This window comes from Sphaeramia orbicularis, chromosome 8 (assembly GCF_902148855.1).
Source record: "Sphaeramia orbicularis chromosome 8, fSphaOr1.1, whole genome shotgun sequence".
Taxonomy (NCBI): domain Eukaryota; kingdom Metazoa; phylum Chordata; class Actinopteri; order Kurtiformes; family Apogonidae; genus Sphaeramia; species Sphaeramia orbicularis.
In genome coordinates this window covers 34326714-34340711 of record NC_043964.1, presented here as the reverse complement: position 1 = coordinate 34340711, position 13998 = coordinate 34326714, and the positions used below count along the sequence as shown (strand labels likewise).

Below are 13998 nucleotides of genomic sequence, written 5' to 3'. Positions count from 1 at the left end.
AGCAAAATTTACAATATTTTGAGGCAGGGATTGAAAGACAGTGTATGACCAATTAATTTATTGAAAGTCATGAGAATTTATTTGCCACAAGAAAATTTACATCATAGAAAATGTTTTTATTCTATGTGTCCTCCTTCTTTCTCAATAACTGCCTTCACACGCTTCCTGAAACTTGCGCAAGTGTTCCTCAAATATTCGGGTGACAACTTCTCCCATTCTTCTTTAATAGTATCTTCCAGACTTTCTCGTAATAGTTTTGCTCATAGTCATTCTCTTCTTTACATTATAAACAGTCTTTATGGACACTCCAACTATTTTTGAAATCTCCTTTGGTGTGACAAGTGCATTCAGCAAATCACACACTCTTTGACGTTTGCTTTCCTGATTACTCATATGGGCAAAAGTTTCTGAAAAGGTACGGATAATAGTGTTAGGTATGATTATGACATCAATATATGTTTGGTTTCAAAACAATTGACGCAGTGCCTGCTGAGAAAAAACAACTAAATGTTCATTGTAAATTTTGCTTCTCCACCCTGTATATCAAAGATAATTTATATTTATTAAAAGTGCATGATTACCTTCAAAAATAGTAAAGAAGATGATTAAAACCTGGGTCTTAATAACCAGCAATAACAGATAAAAACTGACAGCAACATAAATGTAATAAAATTAAAACTGTATTACTTTTAAAACATTTGCACTTTTTTCATTTGCCAGTCAACAAAAACTGTAGTCAAGGTAATTTAATATAAAAAAATAAAAGCCATTTCCACATTTACAGTTTATTTTACATTTTGTTTTGATCGATATTTACTTGCTTAAATAATATAAATGACAACTCATACTGTTTTTGATTTTATGGATAGCTGTGCTGAAAGTAGTTTTTCAAAATTAAAAAAAAAAGTTCTTTTGTTGAATTAATTTATTACTCAGTTCATATCTTGGCATATAACTACTGAAGATATAAAAAAAATCATTGTAAGAATTCATTCTTTTATTGTTTATTTTTGTCATTCATTATAATTTCTCAAGTCAGTACTGTCAGTAGTTTTGACAGTTTATTAGGTTATAAATTAAAAAAAATTAAGGAGGTGATTGTACAATAAGAGGATAAGTCATAATAAGACCTTTTTACTTTAATTTAACATATAGTAAATTCTTCATCTCCTGCTACTAATAATAACAAACTAAAGACTAAAGCTTTTTATCCTCCTTCATGTAAAAACCAAAGGAGGAGTCAATGCAAAACTTAGATGTCCTCCACCTTTAGAGTTTCCTTAGTAAATGTGGAAACTCTTTAACCTGAAACAGCATTGATTCACCAGTAAAACCCATGGAGTTTGACAAATATCAGTAGTTGTAGAAGATTTTATTTTGTTAAAGTTAATAATGTATTTTGATTTTCAGTTCAACCAGTTTTGAACATCTATACAATCAGCAAATAAAATAAAGGAAAATAGCTGAGTTTAATATAATAATAAATAGTAATAAATAGTTAAATTAAGGAAGTCACAACAAAAATAGTTCTATGTCTTTGAGGGTAAATAATATTCTCACAACTGCTATTTACTGTGTTGGAGGTGAAAGTATTTTTATTTAATATTAAAATAACCTCATTTTTTTTCAGTAGGTTCACTATGAATCTGATGTAGGAGGAGCTACTGTAAACAAATTGTCCCCAGAGTCCAGTACAGATTCTATTTAAAGCAGAATCATGGACTTAAGCCTTAAACACACTGTAAACATGGCTGACAGAATGAGAACATTCTTGGTGTTTGCTGTGTTGGTGTTAACATGTGTTCAAGGCTGGAGCATAACACAGTCTGACCCAGTTGTGACGAGACCAGGAGAGTCTCACAGACTGACCTGTACAGCATCTGGACTAAGCTTTAGCAGCAACGTGTGGAACTGGATCAGACAGGCTCCTGGACAAGGACTGGAGTGGATCGCATTGGTACACACAGCCAGTACTCCCATCTATTACTCCCAGTCAGTCCAGGGTAGATTTACCATCTCCAGAGACGACTCCAGCAGTAAGGTTTATCTGCAGATGAACAGTCTGAAGACAGAGGACACAGCAGTGTATTACTGTGCTCGAAGAGATACAGTGACAGACAATAATAGGAAAGTCATACAAAAACTCCTTCCTCTATTTACAGCCATCCACTTATGTTGGTTTGTGTTACAAGCATGTTTTCAGTTGATATAAGAGAAAAAATATTGTCACTCTTTATTTTTGTAGTGACTTCTGCATGATTATTATTATTATTATTATTATTATTATTATTATTATTATTATTATTATTATTATTATTATTATTATAAATATCTAACAGTTCCTTAGTGATTTATCAATTATATATCATTTTACCATCTACTTTACAATAACAAGACAGATAAACATGCAAACGGTGAAAATATATTTTATGAAGATACTGACTGAAATGAGAATGATACAGAGGAAGACAGTGAACATTTTTACTTTTACAAGTGACTTGTTTACCTATATTTATAATCTGTTACTCACTAATTTACATGATGGAATAGATCTAAATATCATTTAGTTCAATTCTGTGATTATTTTTAAGAACAATATTTTTGTGTTTGTCTGGAGAGAGAGAGAGGGAGTTTTTGTTCCACAATTTGAATAGTGTTTACACAAATGTAATTTTGTTCAAGAGGTTACAAAAGTTCAAATATGAGAAGGAATTTGTCTCACATCACTAAACATCTACTTCTGCTTTACTGCCTTCCAACCTGTGAGAAGGAGTCCATGCAAAACAAGCATGTTTTCTGTCTCATTTAAGCGACTGCAGATGATGACAGAACCAGTGGGTGTACAGTTGAACATGATGGACTACAGGGCAGGACTTGTGCTGTTAATGATCTGCTGGGCAGGTGAAGAATGTGTTACTGAGACAATACAAATAAAAAGGTTTCAGGTAGGAACAAACTGATGATATTCTTGGTTCTTCTCAGCAGGTGTTGATGGTCAGACTCTGACTGAATCTGAACCTGCAGTAAAAAGACCTGGAGAATCCCACAGGCTGACCTGTACAGCCTCTGGACTGTCAATCAGTGGCTACTGGATGCACTGGATCAGACAGGCTCCTGGAAAAGGACTGGAGTGGGTTGCTAATATGTATGATGCTGGGAGCACTCACTATTCCCAGTCAGTCCGAGGCCGTTTCACCATCTCCAGAGACGACGGTAGAAACCAGCTGTATCTGCAGATGAACAGTCTGAAAACTGAAGATGCTGCTGTTTATTTTTGTGCACGGGAGCCACAGTGACTGGAGTTAATGAAGCAGCTGTACAAAATCCTCAAAAATGTTGTTGTTACTTTATATGAACACTGGTGGGTTGTGGATATCACATTGTTGTCTCCTGCATCGACAGATGTTTTAACCAATTCCATAATCAGGAATTTATACTGGAATGAGTGATTAGTGAAAATAAATCATCAAATGTTAAAGTTTATTTTGTATGAGATTGTGATTAAAGTTAATGAGTAAGTTGTACTGTATTAAAAGAGTCTGATATGAAGCACAGAGACCTGCAGAGAAACTCACAGTGACTGTACACAGCTACAACATTTATATCAAAGTTAGTTTTTATTTATTAAAAGTGCATGATTACCTTAAAAACAGTACTGAAGATGATGAAAACCCAGATCTTAATATTAATGAAATACAATTAAACCTCCATTACTTGTGAAAAATGAGCACATTTTTTAAAATTTCCTAGTCATGAAAAAGCTGTAGTAAAGGTAATTTAATATAAAAAATAAAAGCCATTTCCACTCTCACTGCTAATTTTACACTTACTTGATACATACATATATGTTTTTAATTATATAAAAGACAGTGCAGTTTTTTGTTTCATGGATAGCTGTTCTGAGAGTTGTTTTTCAAAATAACTTTATTTTGTTGAACTAAATTCTAACTCTGTTGTTCACATCTTAACATACAACTACAGATGATGTAAAAAATCACTTCCACAATTCATTCTGTAATGGTTTATTATTGTCATTCATTATAATTTATCAGGTCAATACTGTCAGTAGTCATGTCAGTTTATTAGGTTACTCCTGTTGCTACAATGGCATTTCACCCAGTATTTTTTCTTTCATTTGATAATGTTTTGCTTATTGTATTTTAGTACTGATGCTTGATTTGATCCTCTCTTTTGTTTGTCACTTTGGATAAAAAATGTCTGCTAAATGCAATATGTTAAAAAAAAAAAAGAAGCAAAGTAATTAGGTTGTAAATCAGACCATTTTGACTGAAATATAGGAGGTGATTGTACAATAAGAGGTTCAATCACCAAATACACAGAGTTAATTCAACCTTTTCACCTTAGTTTAATATAAAGTAAATACTACAACTCCTACTTTTACTACTAATACTAGTCACAATAATAATAAACTAAAGACTGTCTTGGAGCCAACCCTAACCCTTCATGTGAAAACCAAAGGAAGAGTAGATGCAAATCTTAGATGTCCTCCACCTCTACTTATGTGAGTGCAGAGAGGACAACAGAGAACAGAGCAGTTGAACATGATGGACTATAGGACAGGACTGCTTGTTACGCTCGGTCTAGGGGTTGCCGAGACGCAACATGAAGTGAGACTCCCCTCCCTCCATGTCCCTTAACAAACAGGAGCAAATTATCAAAAATGACCAGCAACCGTGGAACTGCAGTATGCGATATTTATTTACAAAAAAAAGAAAAAAATTAAATCAGGTAAGGGAATCATATTCTACAAAACACAAAATGAAGGAAACCAAAAAACAGTCTTACCAGACAAAAACTTAAAGAAAAGGATTCCCTCCTTGTATTACAAGGTTTACAAAGGTCTAACAAAAATGTACAAAAGGCTGGTCTGCACACAGGGGAGGATGGAATGAGAGGAGTCCGGGGAGGAATGAAAATCTGTCCTTTAAATCTCCTGGCTCAACTCCAAAGCACCAATCAGACTCAGCCAGCACACCAACACCACTCCTGCAGCTAATCCTCAATCAGCTGCTTGCCAGCAGAACAGCACACCTGCAGCTCATCTTCCTTCAACTGCTATCTGTTGGAGGGAAAACAGAACACACCCACACACACAAGGAAGAGAACAAAAAACTACAAAAATACAACAGAACAAATGGCACAGCCCATGACAGAATCAACCAAATATACTAACCCTTAACACTGCTGCTTTTCATTATCTGCTGGGCAGGTGAAGATACCAAACAATTAATAACAAATCCATCTGGAGTCAAACTGTGATGCAGGTCTAATGCACTTTTTCTCCTTGAGCAGGTGTTGATGGTCAGACTCTGACTGAATCTGAACCTGCAGTAAAAAGACCTGGAGAATCCCACAAACTGACCTGTACAACATCTGGATTCACTTTCAGCAGCTATGACATGCACTGGGTCAGACACACTACTGGAAAAGGACTGGAGTGGATCGCTGAGATCACCTATAATGGTGGTGGCACTTACTATTCCCAGTCATTTCAAGGTCGTTTCACCATCTCCAGAGACAACGGCAGAAACCAGCTGTATCTGCAGATGAACAGTCTGAAAACTGAAGATTCTGCTGTTTATTATTGTGCACGAGAGACACAGTGACTGGAGTTAGTGAAGCAGCTGTACAAAATCCTAGATCATGCAATATAATTAACTTACCCCTTTGTAACATAAACATACACCTCGTTTTTCTTTAATTGATTCTCCTTTTCAGTGTCATCATCTCTTGAATTCTCTTTGTATTTTTTCTGCAACTTTACTTTAGCATCACATGCAAACATCTTCAGTTCATTTAGGAGTTTCATTTAAAAACTACAAACCTCTAAAGAGTTACAATCTCATGATTCAATAATTTTTGGTTATTTTGGTTTTTGATGTGGAAAAAAAATATTTTTATAAAACATGAGCACACAGATTCTTCATGTGACCAAAGTTAGTCTTTATAAACTGATTCAATTCCAAATGCAGTTTCAAAAGCATCATAGTTAGGATACTTATACTGTATTCTATACTGATTATGAAAAAGCTCTAATTGTTTATTCAACAATATGTAAATGACTATTAGTTATAATGAAGTGACGTGTGTTTGTGTCAGTCAGAGGAGATCCCTTCAGTTCATCTTCATCATCAGTCATGTTCTCTGTAGCTCTGATACTGCTGTTGGCATCTGGATCCTGTGAGAAACTGTGACTTTACTAAACACATGGTAAACATGTATCAGTCAGATGAATGATGGAGATAATGTTGGTTTGTGTTTCCACAGGTGTGTACAGTATAGACCTGATCCAGCCAGACTCAGTGGTCCTGCAGCCTGGACACACTTTGACCATCAGCTGTCAGGTCTCTGGTTATTCTCTGACTGACAACAGCTATGCAACAGGTTGGATCAGACAGCATGAAGGAAAACCAATGGACTGGATTTTCCACATGTGGGGTGGAGGAACCCTACGCCAGAATGATGCTTTAAAGAACAAATTTAGCTTCAGCAGGGACACATCTGCCAGAACAGTAACTATTACAGCACAAAACCTACAGCCTGAAGACACAGCTGTTTATTACTGTGTACGTTACCGCACAGTGACACAAACACCAACAGACCTGCACAAATACCCAAACCATCCAGACTGTATTACACATGACCCCAGAAAGAAATAAAGAGTACATATACTGTAGAAAAGAACTTTTTTTTTTTTTTAAGATGTCAGTTAAATTTTTAGTCAGCTCAAAACAAATCTAAAATAAATAATTAAATTCACTTATTTATTTACTTATTTACATCATTTCCAAAAAACTTTGTTCTGAATGATTGTTTTTTTTTTTTTTTATAATTTATTTATTGTTAGTTCTAAAACTGCCATTTATTTATTTATTTATTTATTTTTTCATAACAGTGAATTTAGTCGAATGTTTCAGGACTGTTTCAGTAATATCAACGCTAACAGATCTGCACAAATACCTAAACCATCCAGACTTTAATACACATGACCCCTGAAACAAATAAAGAGTACAAATAGTAGAGTAGAAAATAACAATGTTTTGTTTTGTTTTTTTAAGATATGAGTTACATTTTAACTCAGGCCTAAAACATTTATTAAATAATTAATTATCTTACTTTTTTGTTTTGTTTTGTTTTATTTGGGTTTTTTTTATGTGACATCAGTTCCCAAACCTCTGGGGGTTTTTTTGTTGATTTTTTTTTTTTTTTTTTCCATAACACAGTGAATGAAGCAAAATGTTTCAGGACTCCTGAAGGAATCGATTACTTATGAGAACAAGCCAAGTTGTTCCCTTTTATACCAGTAGGGGGAGGTCTATGCAAAGTTTTATTGCTTATAAATGCAACACAATCAACTCTCACAGCATTTGTCAAAGAACAACTGGGAGAGTTTTTCATCTAAATAGAACTGATCATCATTCATAATGGAAAATACACTCACATGGACTGTATTTGTGTTTATACTTCACATACATGGTAAAAGGATCATCTACTTGAACACATTTAAATGACTCTGTGTTAAATATCTAACCTGTGATACAGTGTATTTGATTCATTTTTTTCTTTGTTTACAGGAGTTTGGTGTGAGATCAAACTGGACCAGTCATCCTCTGAGGTGAAAAGACCTGGAGACACAGTGCAGATGTCATGTGTCATTTCTGGTTATAGCATGACGAGCAGAAACATCCACTGGATACGACAGAGGCCGGGACAAGCTCTGGAATGGATTGGGAGAATGGACACAGGCAATAATTCTCCTCTCTATGGCAGCTCTTTCCAAAGACGTTTCACCATGACTGAAAATGTTCCCAGCAGCACTCAGTACCTGGAAATCACCAGTCTGACAACAGACGATTCTGCTGTTTACTTCTGTGCTCGCAGACACAGTGACTGAAGACAGTGGAGCAGCTGAATAAAAACCTGTGCACACACACATTAAGGGTTTGAGTCAAACAATATTATCTCAAAAGTACATGAATGAATTTCACAACACATTTTTTACAGTTTCCATTAAATATTATGTCAAGAAATGTTTATAACTAGAGGTGACTTCACATGAAGAAAAAAATAACAGGAGAAACATTTGACCAAAACATGACTTTGAGGATTGTCTTCAGTCTAAAATATATCCAAAATGTTGGTTTACTGTATGAAATGATGAATAGACAATAATGAATGAAGACTGATATTAATTAATAATTTTTTATGGTTAAAAAAAAACAAACCATCTCTTTCAAACAGTGCTGTCACTTAAGTGTTTTTTTTTTCTCTTTTTGAGATTTTTAGTAAATAATTATATGCACTAACTGTGGTGCATGTTGATGAGAATTAAAACATTTGCAATTCCAGTCTCATTTTTCAGTTTTGAGAATGTTTTCTTTTTCCTTGAAGCTTCATGATTTTTTCCATATTTATGGCTTTAAAGCATCTGCAATTACTGTCCAAGTGTTTTAAATCTTTACTTCTGTAGAAAAGTTTCAAATATAATAACAAAATATAATCAGATAATTAACATACACACACAATAATCTCGTATACTTCAGCACTGATGAATATCATTTATTAATTTATTTTACTTACTTTTCAGTCACATGAAATTATGATGCATTTGAGTCAGTTAAAATTTAAATCAAATTCATGTCATATGTAGTGACCAAAAGCAACTATTGATCGGAAATGTTTAATAACCATTGAACCAATTATCATCTCACTACATGTAAATAACTCGTGTGAAATGCAGTTTCTCAGCTTTTCATTAACATCAGATATGACCCATTTGGACGTTCACAGACTCTTTAGTGAATGTGGAAACACTTTCATCTGCTGCAGCATTGATTCACCAGTAAAACCCATGGAGTTTGACAAATGACATTAGTTGTAGAAGGTTGTTTTTAGGTTAGGTTAATAATATATTTTAATTTTCAATTTAACCATTGAATTTAATCTGCACCTTTATGAACATCTACACAATAAGTAAATGAAATAAAGGAACATTTCTGAGAGTAATAAATAGTGATAAAGGAATAGTTAAATATAGGAAGTCACAACAAAAATAGTTTTATGTCTTTGAGGATAAACAATATTCTCACAACTTCTATGTACTGTGTTGGAGGTGAAAGTCATTTTGTTTAATATTAAAATAACCTCATTATTATTCAGTAGGTTCACTATGAATCTGATGTAGGAGGAGCTACTGTAAACAAATTGTCCCCAGAGTCCAGTACAGATTCTATTTAAAGCACAATCATGGATTTCAGCCTTAAACACACTGTAAACATGGCTGACAGAATGAGAACATTCTTGGTGTTTGCTGTGTTGGTGTTAACAGGTGTTCAAGGGTGGAGCATAACAGAGTCTGGCCCAGTTGTGACCAGACCAGGAGAGTCTCACAGACTGACCTGTACAGCAACTGGACTGTCCTTCAGCAGCTACTATATGGCCTGGATCAGACAGGCTCCTGGAAAGGGACTGGAGTGGATCGCTACTTCCAGGAATGGTGGGGGTGCTTACTATTCCCAGTCAGTCCAAGGCCGTTTCACCACCTCTAGAGACAACAGCAAAGAGCAGATGTATCTGCAGATGAACAGTCTGAAAACTGAAGATTCTGCTGTTTATTATTGTGCACGGCACCCACAGTGACTGGAGTTAGTGAATCAGCTGTACAAAATCCTCAAAAACGTTTTTTTTTTTTTTTTTACTTTAAATGAACACTAGTGGGTTGTAAATATCAATTCCATAATCAGGAATTTCCGCTGGAATCTGTGATTGGTGAAAATAAATGATCAAATGTTAAAGATGAATTTTTATGAGGTTGTGATTGAAGCAAATGGGAAAACAGTTCTGTATTAAAAGAGCCTGTTTAGTACCTTTTTTTTTTTTTTTTTTTTTTACATGTGAAGGAAGACCTCCAGACCAACTCACAGTGAATGAAAACCTGTTCTGAACCTTCAACAGTGATTGAACACAACTACTACATATGTATTAAAGTTAGTTTGTATTTATTAAAAGTGCATGATTACCTTCAAAAACAGTAAAGAGGATGATTAAATCTCAGGTCTTAATGACCATCAATAACAAATAAAAACTGACAACAATGTAAATGTAATAACATTAAAACTGCATTACTTTTCAAACATTTGCACTTTTTTTTTTTTTATTTTCCAGTCAACAAAAGCTGTGGTAAAGGTAATTTAATATAAAGAATAAAAGCCATTTCCACTTCCACTGTTTTACATTTTGTTTTTATCAACATTTACTTACTTAAATAATATAAATGAAAACTCATGCAGTTTTTAGTTTTATGGATTGCTGTGCTGAGAATAGCTTTTAAAAATAGAAAAATATATATATTCTTTTGTTGAACTAATTTATTGCTCAGTTCATATCTTGGCATATAACTAGAAGATGTAAAAAATCACTGTCAGAATTCCTTCTTTTATTGTTTATTATTGTTATTCATTATAATTTATAAGGTCAATACTGTCAGTAGTTTTGACAGTTTATTAGGTTATATGTCAAAAGATTTTAATTAAAATGCAGGAGGTGATTGTACAATAAGAGGATAAGTCAAAATGCACCAAGTTAATAAGACCTTTTTTCTTTAATTTAATACACAGTAAATACTTCAACTCCTACTATTAATAATTTTCCTATTAATAAAAACAAACTAAACACAAAAGCTTTTTATCCCCCTTCATGTAAAAAACAAATGAGGAGTCAATGCAAAAGTTAAATGTCCTCCACCTCTACTTACTTCAGAGTTTCCTTAGTGAATGTGGAAACACTTTCATCTGCTGCAGCATTGATTCATCAGTAAAACCCACGGAGTTTTGCAAATATCTGTAGTTGTAGATGGTTTTATTTAGGTTAAGTTAATAATATATTTAGATTTTCAGTTCAACCTTTGAATTTAATCAACACTCTTCTGAACATCTACAGAATCAGTAAATAAAATAAAGGAAAATTGCTGAGAGAAATATTATTATAAACAGTAATAAAGGAATAGTTAAATATAGGAAGTCACAACAAACATAGTTCTATGTCTTTGAGAGTAAATTAAATTCTCACAACTGCTATTTACTGTGTTGGAGGTGAAAGTCTTTTTATTTAATATTAAAATGACCTCATTATTATTCAGTAGGTTCACTATGATTCCGATGTAGGAGGAGCTACTGTAAACAAATTGTCCCCAGAGTCCAGTACAGATTCTATTTAAAGCAGAATCATGGATTTCAGCCTTAAACACACTGTAAACATGGCTGACAGAATGAGAACATTCTTGGTGTTTGCTGTGTTGGTGTTAACAGGTGTTCAAGGCTGGAGCATAACACAGTCTGACCCAGTTGTGACCAGACCAGGAGAGTCTCACAGACTGACCTGTACAACATCTGGATTTGACTTTAGAGGTAGCGTGTGGAACTGGATCAGACAGGCTCCTGGACAAGGACTGGAGTGGATCGCATTGGTACACACAGCCAGTACTCCCATCTATTACTCCCAGTCAGTCCAGGGTAGATTTACCATCTCCAGAGACGACTCCAGCAGTAAGGTTTATCTGCAGATGAACAGTCTGAAGACAGAGGACACAGCAGTGTATTACTGTGCTCGAAGAGACACAGTGACAGACAATAACAGCAAAGTCATACAAAAACTCCTTCCTCTATTTACAGCCATCCATTTATGTTGGTTTGTGTAACAAGCATGTTTTCAGCAGGCATAGGAATAGGTTTCTTTTCCGTCATTATCCCTAAAAATATTTTTGTAGTGACTTCTGGATTTTTTCTTTTTATAAGTATCAAACAATTCCTTAGTGATTTATCAATTATATATTATTTCACCCTCTTCTTTACAATGACCAGACAGATAAACATGCAAACGGTGAAAACATTTTTTTATGAAGATACTGATACTGACTGAAATGAGAATGATACAGATAAAGACAGTGAACATTTTTATTTTCACAGGTTACTTGTTTACCTATATTTATAATCTGTTGCTCACTGATTTACAAAATTGAATAGATCTAAATTTTATATAACTCAATTCTGTGCTGATTTTTAAGAACAATATTTTTGTCTTTTGTCGAGAGAGAGAGAGAGAGAGAGAGAGAGAGAGAGAGAGAGAGAGAGAGAGAGAGAGAGAGAGAGAGAGAGAGAGAGAGAGCTTTGTTGTAATTTTGTTTTTTATTTTGTTCAAGATGTTACCAAAGTTCAAATATGAGAAGGAATTTGTCTGACATCACTAAACATCTACTTCTGCTTTACTGCCTTCCAACCTGTCAGGAGGAGTCCATGCAAAACAAACATGTTTTCTGTCTCATTTAAGCGACTGCAGATGATGACAGAACCAGTGGATGTACAGTTGAACATGATGGACTACAGGGCAGGACTTGTGCTGTTAATGATCTGCTGGGCAGGTGAAGAATGTGTTACTGAGACAATACAAATAAAAAGGTTTCAGGTAGGAACAAACTGATGATATTCTTGGTCCTTCTCAGCAGGTGTTGATGGTCAGACTCTGACTGAATCTGAACCTGCAGTAAAAAGACCTGGACAATCCCACAGACTGACCTGTACAGCCTCTGGATTCACATTCAGCAGCCACTTGATGGGTTGGATCAGACAGGCTCCTGGAAAAGGACTGGAGTGGATCGCTACTATCGATGTTACTAGCACTTACTATTCACAGTCAGTTCAAGGCCGTTTCACCATCTCCAGAGACAACGGCAGAAACCAGCTGTATCTGCAGATGAACAGTCTGAAAACTGAAGATTCTGCTGTTTATTATTGTGCTCGACACCCACAGTGACTGGAGTTAGTGAAGCAGCTGTACAAAATCCTACTTGTCAGTAATACAAAGATGACTTAAATTATGTTTCATATTACCATAACATATAACATATGTTTATAATTGTGCTTAAACTGTGTAGAATATGTACAAAATAATAATAAGTGAAATTGTACACAAAACAATCCTGTAGTATTTGTAAAATAAACACATTTCAGATAAATTCAGAAATGTTAAGTTACTTCTTTCAAAATTCTTCAGGTTGAAGCAGAACTGAAATATGGAAGAAAAACTGCTAGAATTTTCAGAGGCCAAGAATCAAACATAAATGAAAAATGAGGATGTGCATATACTGGCCTTATAAGTATTTATTTATATCTTAAAATATGTTACAGAATAAGTCCAAAATCCTAATCCATTTCAGAGAAAATCAAAATATTATAAAATTGTTTGTGTGTGTGTGTAAAATAAAAAAAAGGCCTTATGTTCAGTTTCTTTCAAACAATTGAGAATCTGATAATTAAAACAATTTAAAAAACAATTAATCACTCTTTGAAAAATCCTGCTCTGAGTTTTGTTTAATGTTAAAAACAAGTGACAGACAAGGTTTCAGTCCTAAACCTTTGGGGTTTTTCATGTCATTTCTACAGTAAAACAGTTTCAGTTCCTGTTGTTAAACTCTAGAGGACACACAAACAACTGATTAGAACCTTTTCCCTGTTAGCGTCCATCTGTCTGTCTATTGGTCTGTCTGTCTGTATCTAAGTATGTTTTTTTGTCTGGTTATTTCCTCCACCAAGGAGGTTATGTTTTTGTCGACGTTTTTTTTTTTATCTGTCTGTTTGTCTGTGTGCAAGATAACTCAAAAAGTTGTGGACGGATTTGGATGAAAATTTCAGGAAATGCTGATACTGGCCCAAGGAACAAATGATTAAATTTTGGTGGTGATCGGGGGTGTGTGTGTGTTAGGGGGGCCTCTGATCCGCCTTGGCGGAGGTCTGCGCTCTCTGAGTGCTTCTAGTATTTCTATTTGTCAGGTTGTTGAATTTTTCACAAGGTGTGTCTCTACCACATCTTTGCCCTCAGTGGGACAACGTTCTGTAGTTTGTGATCGTCTTGTTCACTGATGAGTAAAAGACAAGTGATGTTTCCACATGTGATTCTTTTGCTCAACTTTTATATATTAACTGT

General features: G+C 34.5%; 5 gene segments (V, D, J or C); all 5 read left to right on the top strand.

Annotated features, from left to right (window-relative positions):
* The first annotated feature begins 2849 nt into the window (after positions 1-2849).
* On the top strand, positions 2850-3411 carry LOC115424831 (Ig heavy chain V region 914-like). The segment is given in 3 exon segments: positions 2850-2901; positions 2986-3278; positions 3403-3411. Coding segments are annotated over 3 exon segments (351 nt in total).
* Positions 3412-4562: 1151 nt separating this feature from the next.
* Positions 4563-5900, top strand: LOC115423889 (Ig heavy chain V region 914-like). The segment is given in 4 exon segments: positions 4563-4582; positions 5202-5230; positions 5314-5624; positions 5883-5900. Coding segments are annotated over 4 exon segments (378 nt in total).
* Positions 5901-6158: 258 nt separating this feature from the next.
* Positions 6159-6680, top strand: LOC115424830 (Ig heavy chain V region MC101-like). The segment is given in 2 exon segments: positions 6159-6201; positions 6289-6680. Coding segments are annotated over 2 exon segments (435 nt in total).
* A 2617-nt stretch (positions 6681-9297) lies between these two features.
* On the top strand, positions 9298-9674 carry LOC115423872 (Ig heavy chain V region 914-like). The segment is given in 1 exon segment: positions 9298-9674. A coding segment is annotated over 1 exon segment (363 nt).
* Positions 9675-12385: 2711 nt separating this feature from the next.
* On the top strand, positions 12386-13911 carry LOC115424829 (Ig heavy chain V region 914-like). The segment is given in 3 exon segments: positions 12386-12436; positions 12521-12810; positions 13894-13911. Coding segments are annotated over 3 exon segments (357 nt in total).
* The last annotated feature ends 87 nt before the right edge of the window (positions 13912-13998 follow it).